Source organism: Telmatherina bonti, assembly GCF_933228915.1.
Source record: "Telmatherina bonti genome assembly, chromosome: 11".
NCBI lineage: Eukaryota > Metazoa > Chordata > Actinopteri > Atheriniformes > Telmatherinidae > Telmatherina > Telmatherina bonti.
This window is the reverse complement of record NC_136629.1, coordinates 34,244,572-34,252,043: the sequence shown is the minus strand read 5'-3', so window position 1 is coordinate 34,252,043 and position 7,472 is coordinate 34,244,572. Positions and strand designations below refer to the sequence as shown.

The 7,472-nt window shown below is 38.0% G+C and overlaps 1 protein-coding gene across 1 annotated transcript in view; it reads left to right on the top strand.

The window, feature by feature from the left end:
- LOC306762394 (monocarboxylate transporter 12-B-like) overlaps positions 1–5,460 on the top strand; it is a gene marked incomplete at both ends in the record, with an annotated part of 6,355 nt that extends 895 nt beyond the window's left edge. Inside the window, 8 exon segments of the mRNA XM_079248837.1 lie at positions 1–100; positions 656–751; positions 853–1,009; positions 3,621–4,373; positions 4,458–4,472; positions 4,474–4,721; positions 4,973–5,077; positions 5,408–5,460. The exon segment at positions 1–100 is cut by the window's left edge and continues 44 nt beyond it. Coding sequence (XP_079104963.1) covers positions 1–100; positions 656–751; positions 853–1,009; positions 3,621–4,373; positions 4,458–4,472; positions 4,474–4,721; positions 4,973–5,077; positions 5,408–5,460 — 1,527 coding nt within the window.
- Between the last annotated feature and the right edge of the window lie 2,012 nt (positions 5,461–7,472).

Here is a 7,472-nt window from a genome sequence, read left to right as displayed (position 1 = left end):
ACGGTCATGCTGGGAGGCCTGCTGTCCTCTGCTGGACTGGTCCTCAGCTCCTTCGCCTCCAGTCTGGAGTTCCTGTATGTTTCTCTGGGTGTCATTACAGGTACGCACACACATCACTTTTTACAGCACTTTCCCTTAGTATTTCCCTTTTCCTTGGACAAAACATCCGTCCTTCCTTCCAGCCAGTTTCCTAACCGCTTAGTCTAATTCAGGGTCATGGGAAGCTGGAGCCTGTCCCAGCAGTCACTGGATGGGAGGCAGGATGCACCATAGACGGGTTGCCAGTCCATCACAGGGCTGCACAAAACATGTTTTACATAAATAACTTAGACTAACCTGCATTATTGGAGATCTTAAACCTAAACTATTACATGTTATAATATTGAATTTCCCTTTGGGGATTAATAAAGTGTTTTTCATTAATTTAATTTAATTTAATTTAATTTAATTTAATTTAATTTAATTTAATTTAATTTTATTTTATTTTATTTTATTTTATTTCGTTTAATTTAATTACATTTAATTTTATTTAATTTCATTCATTCATGTCACAGTTGATATAAAAACACTTCTAATGTGTGATCGATTTGTTGAGATCTGGCAGCATTTGGTAGGATTTTACCAAGCTCCCAACCTGTTTCTATGTCCGCTACAGGTCTGGGTTTTGCTGTCAGCTACACACCATCCATAGCGATGGTTGGCCGTTACTTCATAGAGAGGAAAGCTCTGGCTTATGGCATCGCCCTGTCAGGTACAAACTTACTTCTCTATGTTTTTTCCATCTTTTCTTTAATTTCATTTTACCTTATAGCTTCATTTATTTTTGTACTTCTAATTTCACCTCATGTCCAGGCAGTGGAATTGGCACCTTTCTTCTGGCTCCTACAGTCCAGATGCTTATTGAATATTACTCCTGGAGAGGAGCGCTGCTCATTCTTGGGGGATTTGTTTCCAACTTGTGTGTTTGTGGCGCTCTGATGAGACCGCTGGAACCACAAGACGATGAAAGGTCAGTCATCTAAAATATAAGTTACTCATTCATCAAGCGGACTGTTTCTTCCACTGGTATTAATACCACAAATCCATTTAATGCTCTCATTTAGTATTCTCTTCAGATTTAAAGGCAGAGTATGTAAGATTTCAAGGCGATTCTTTCCACCACCAGGTGGCAAACACCAGGTCGTGAGCAAAACCACAAAACTGCTACCTCCACAAACGACCACAGGTTGGCAGTAATAAGCAAAACTGACCCCCTCACCCCTCCTCCTCGCCAGTGAGCTGTAGCTCAGAGCCGCTCTGCAATAAATGGGCTTATACGCACCCTACTGGTGGAAAAAAAGTACTTTTTTTTTACTGGTCAGAAAACATTTAAGAAGGGTCTTTGTCATTAATTAAACTTGTAATTTAATAACACATCAAATATGGACAGACTGGAACCTACATGTTTAAAATAAACTATCTAATTATGATTGTAGTTATTTTTTTTAGTTAATTTATTTTGAAAATATTGAAAATCTTACATACTCTACCTTTAAAGTTAAATCCTAGAAATGCCACAGATATCAACCCTTTGATGCATCATGTCCACTACAGCGGACACCTATTTAAAGGCTGTTTACTAGTATATTCATAAGCGAGGATGGTATATTTTCCATTTTGCCACTTTTGCTAGTGGACATCGGGACAACACACTGCCACTCACTGAAGAATAAATAAATAGAGTATAAGCTTTCATAAATACATGTACATATAATTACATAAGATAAATATTAATCCATAATTAAAACTCAAATAATATTAAAGACAAAGAAAAACTAATGTGTACATGTCTGTAGAAGAAATACATTGTGTGTGGAAAATTGTGGCATTCATTTTTTTTTTATGTAGTAATTCATGCACCAGAGGGTCAAAACTTACAAATATCAATTCTACCTGAAATTATGTCTCATCTCAAGCCCTTCACTTATCCTACATTCGGGAAGAAATGTGTCTCATAATTCAATGTTGCCTAGACTCAACATGATGCTCGGTTATGTTCGTACAGTCTCACATGACTTAACTGTGAGCAGCCAATGACAGCACAGTTTTAATTTTTATAGCTTTTTTTTCTATTTGTGTTTATTTAAATGCTCAAACTTCTGTAATCTGCTCATACATAAGACAGGATTTGTTGTAGTTCTTTTTTTTTCCTTTTAAATCATTATATTCATTATTTTTTACTTACTGAAAGTGTATTACGGTTCTTGTTGAAGCTATACTCGAAGCCATTTCACTTTTCTTTCTTGCATTTTTCTATCTTTCTATTTTTCATGCACGAATCAATAAAAAACAATGCAAATTTTTTTTAATACAGTATTTTCTCTCTACAAACATTCACAGTGATACTTTTTTTTGTTTATTAGTGATATTTAGAATTTATAATGATTTATTATTTGTTTTAATGTATTCTGTAAAATATTTCTAAAATAATATATAATCATAATTAAATTATGTAAATCTTCTATAAAATATAGCTGTATCATTTTTAATGATACTAATTAGATTAGGCGAGTATAGAACAGGGGCCTTCCTATTCATCGCAAAGGCAAACTTGCATAATTACATTATTTCCAATGATATCATATATTTATTTCTTCTCCAGTGAGTGGAAACAGACTGGATGACTTACTAACATTCACTGAAGTGGTTTAGTTACAAAAATACCTTCCTCATTTATGAATATGCAGAAAAAAAAGCTTTTAAATAGATGTCCACTATTCATGAAAGGGTTAAGTAACTTTCTGATCTTGAAGCTCTACGTTCTAGATTAGTTTGATGGCACAGTGGCATCTGTTATGGGCACTTCTGGAGCCGTTGCTGCCCAGCAGCATCCGGAAGCTGAGAAACTGCTCCACACGACTTTTTCATGAGACTCCGTGGTGTTGGAGACGCCTAGTTTTGCTTTACGCACCGTGTCAAATGCTAGCAAGCATATATCAGCACACCAGCTGTTTTTAAATATGCAGCGTGTCTGATTCAGCAGAGAATCCACCTCCACAATTAGATTAGGTGAGTATAGAACAGGGGCCTTCAAGAGCTCCTGTCCTGCAGGTTTTAGTGTTTCCCCGCTGCAACAGACCTGACACAGATCAATGGCTCATTAACATGCAAGTGCAGAAGACGACAAAAAGTTTTTGAAGAACCTTTTCATTTTGAATCAAGTGCGTTGTACCAGAAAAACACTAAAACCTGCAGGATGGTAGCTCACAAGGACTGCAGCTTGTACAGAACATGGATGGATGACGTGTACAATCAGAGGCAGCTGCTTCACATGTAAAGAAACTTAACAGACAACATTTTAGTGCTTGTGGAAAACAAACCAGATAATCATCAGGAGCACCTTTAAGAAAACAATCTGATTAATAAATGAGCAACCACAAAGTGATAAGTATAAAAACATATATGTATCTGATGTGAAACGACTAACGTTTCTCCTTAACTCCATGTCTTGCTAAACACTTGAATAAAATCCAGTTGGATTTTTTTGGTTAGTTTTGCTTTCACTGATCTTTCACTGAACCTTTAAGAAACTAAATTTAACTAAGAATTAACTAATAATGTTTTCCCTCTCTGTTTATCAGGACGTTGGAAGAGACAACAGACCTGGAGGCAACCTTCATGACGACAGCGCTGCCATCTAAAATGACTGAACAAGTAACTTTTGACTCCAGCCAAGCAGAGCCAAAGCAGCAGGGAACACACAATTTAAAGGACACGACGGGTCTTTTTATTGCCAGCAGATCTCTTCAAAATTTTGGACTTGTTAGCAATGGGATTCACAGGAAAATAGCAGTGCTCCCAAACCCCAGCCTGTCTGATCAAAAGTTAGCAGACCGGAGGATAGCAGAATGCATGTTGCTCAGCCACAATCTGTCCGAGATGATGGTCGGGGAGATGGATGCATCCGATCCTACGCTTTCTAACAGCAGCAGCACTGAGGACTTTAAACTGGTGGAAAACACAAACCTAACCAGCACGTTTGCGGATATGAACACAAAAAGCAAAAGTTCAGAATTTCATAAAGTCAGACTGACAGATGATCTGGACAAATCTGAAACTGCTGATGCTTTGGTCGACGCGAAGACGCCATCCAGAGCTCAGTCTTTTTGCCTTGAGTCCCGTGAGGAGTTTGCCTTCCTTATGATACCCAACTTCCTGATCCTGTCCGCGTCCTTCCTGTTTCTGGCATATGGCTGCAGCGCTCCAGTGGTCTACCTGGTTCCCTACGCCCTCAGTGTGGGGGTGAACCATAAGCATGCAGCCTTCCTCATGTCCATATTTGGTGTCAGCGGCATTGTTGGCAACATCACCTTTGGATGGATAACTGACAGAAGGTAAGTCCAGACTGGAGGTTATGTTTATGAAATGAATGTCAGTGATGAAATCAAAGCTTTAGTGATGGATTTCCTTCCCTCCAGGTGCCTGATTGTTGAGTTACCGATTGTTGAGCTACATCATGGCAATATGTATGGAGGGCATCTGCTGCATGTTCATGCCCTTCCTCCACTCCTTCGCCCTACTAGTTCCTTTTTCTGCCCTCTATGGATATTTTGACGGGGCATATGTGGCTTTAATACCAGTGGTGACCTCTGACACTGTAGGCTCCGCCTATCTCACCTCTGCTCTGGGTTTTGTCTACTTCCTGCATGCCATCCCATACCTGGTCAGCCCACCAATTGGAGGTAAGCTCTTGATAATGAGATGCAGTCAACTCAATCAAAGTTAGCTTTACCATTTCAGAATGATATATCATTAGACTATATATCATCAATGCTTGTAGCATTCATTGTGTGCAAATTGCATACTTGTTGTTATGCCATAGAGTAATAAATGTAATTACACATCTATTGCACATCCTTTGCAGATGGACACATTTTTGTCCATGTCATATTCTTTGTCTGTCCTGACACGATGTCTCATCTTCTTTCTCCAGGTTGGTTAGTGGATCAAACAGGAGACTACGCAGCAACCTTCTTCCTTAGTGGAGTTTCCTTCATCCTCAGCTCTCTGGTCCTGGCAGCTGCTTATTTAGTAAGACGTGTGATGATGATGTGCAAAGAGGCCGAGGGTCAAGAACAGCGCCCGCTAAAAAGAAATCCGTCTGAACTTGTGCCTTTTCTTCAAACAGAAACGCTGTGATGTGCATCTCACATGCAGCATGATGGTGCTTGTCTGGCAAAGTTTCTGTTATTTTTATCACCTGCTTACTTTCGGTTTGTTCACATTGGTTTTTAAGAAGCATTTACCTCATTTTTATTTCATTCTTTTTAAGTTTGATAGTTTTTGTTTGTTCAATTTTGGGTTTAAGCCATAAATCTGGATTCAGATTTTCTCTGTTAAACCTGTCGTTTGCTTCGTGTGTCTGCAGTTCTCCACCAGTTCTGCGTTCTTCCGTTTGCTCACCTGCTTCCACCAAACTGATTGCCCCTCTCAGAATATTTTCTCTTTGGCACTTCCTGCCTTTTACATCATTTTTGTTTGTTCTTGTAGTTAGATGTTTAGATGTATCAGCAATCAGAGTCCTGTTTTAAATCATTTGGAGTTCATCCACATGGAACCAGCATTTTGGAAGCCTCATTTCTCCAGTAGTCCTGGAAGCAGCTACAGGAATAGTGGAGTGCAGAGATAATGCTTTCACAGCAAGATCTATTTCCATTTTATTTTCCACCACCTTTTTCTTTGTACGTTTGGTTTAATTGCACATTTTGAAAGTTTATGTTCATGCTCCACGTCTTCTCTGTTTCTCGTGGAGTTATTTCTGTGCACTGCTTTGGTTTTGCCAGCCTGCTTCTCATACTTGAATCTGCATCATGTTCCTCACAAATAGGCAATTTTATTGATTTTTTTAGTTTTTTCTTTAACTTGAATAATGTGTTTTAACATTTTTCTCGAAACAGACAAAGTTTATGGATTTTTATGGACCTTCTGTGACTTTACTGGACTTTTTTTTTTTTTTTTTTTTTTTTTAAATTAAAAACAGGTTGCAAACTCACCTCATTTATAGCAGATCTGTTTGTGTTTTATTTGTCAGGAAATTTTCTCTATTTTTTCCTTACAAATGCAGTGATATGATCACCTGTACGAGCCTGGAAGAAGTGCTTTCTTGAATGAATGAAATTTTATTTCAGCTGCATGGTGGCGTAGTGGTTAGCACTGTGGTCTCACAGCAAGAAGGTCACAGGTTTGAACCTCAGCTGGGGGGGTGGTTTCAATGGTGGCCTTTCTGTGGGGAGTTTGCATGTTCTCCCTGTGTATGAGTGGGTTCCTTCCACCATCCAAAGACATGCATAAGAGGTTATCTGGTTACTCTAAATTGTTGCTAGGAGTGTGCCTGTCTGTGCATTGTTTGTTGTCTTTCTGTGAGGGACAGGTGACCTGTCCAGGTTGTACCCAAAACAGCAAACACCAACATGCCTGAAAAGGAGTAGGATGAAGCAAAAGTTTATTTAAGCCTTCCTCTTCTTCCCAGTTCAATTAAAAACCAGTCTAACATAATACACATCTACAAAAAAAACAAAAACAAGAATAAATAAACAAATGCATAAAAATTTAATAGTTAAAAATTGTTAATCATTTTTTGGTGACTAACAGTTTTTTGGGATTGCAGGCACATACAGAAAGTCAATAAGAATGCTCTCAATCCCAAAGTGCATGCTGACACAGCCATGTGTTTATGTTTGCTGTTTTGTGTTTTTATATTGATGTTTGCTGTGATTTGTGTGTTTTTCAGCTTGTTTGTCTTTTTATGGCGGCTCCTGATGAAAGTCAGCTCTGTTTTCTTGCAGAGGTGAAACAGCTGCTTGTCTGGTTGTTGTGTGATGGTTGAACAGCTGATGCTGTTTCTTATCTTTATCATCTCATCTTTATCTCCTTCATATGTCAAAATAATGAAGTTTTTTAGGAAATGAAAAGGCCCATCAGGTTTCTTGAGAGAATTAAAATCATAGAATGATTTAAGTATTTTGATGGCTGTATTTGTTGTGCAGTTCACACGTGTTTATGGTACACTTAGGTATGGAGTGTGTGAGATCATTTTGTTGAGGAAAGGCAAATCCCTGTGTGAGTGAATGTCTGTACTTTTACAGTGTCATTAAGTGTGACATTATTGGGCATTACTGTCTAATTTCCTGCTATATTGAGTTGCAGGTTTGTTTACTTTGGTGTCTCAGTACCAACTTGTACATGTTGTGATGACCTTTTAGTTCATTTCTTCTTTTTTTGTATTTTTTTCCAGTTTTCTTTAAGTAAACGCAGAGCTCTAATATATATATATCCATGTCTAATATATATAAATCCATCATGTCCTGAAGGAGCAGCTGCATGGACTGTATTAGATGTCAACTCTGCAGTGAACAGATCTAATATTTACTGCACAAGTCCATCTTAATAAAAGGCTAAATTGTTTCTAAATTCATTTTTTAAAGCTAATAATT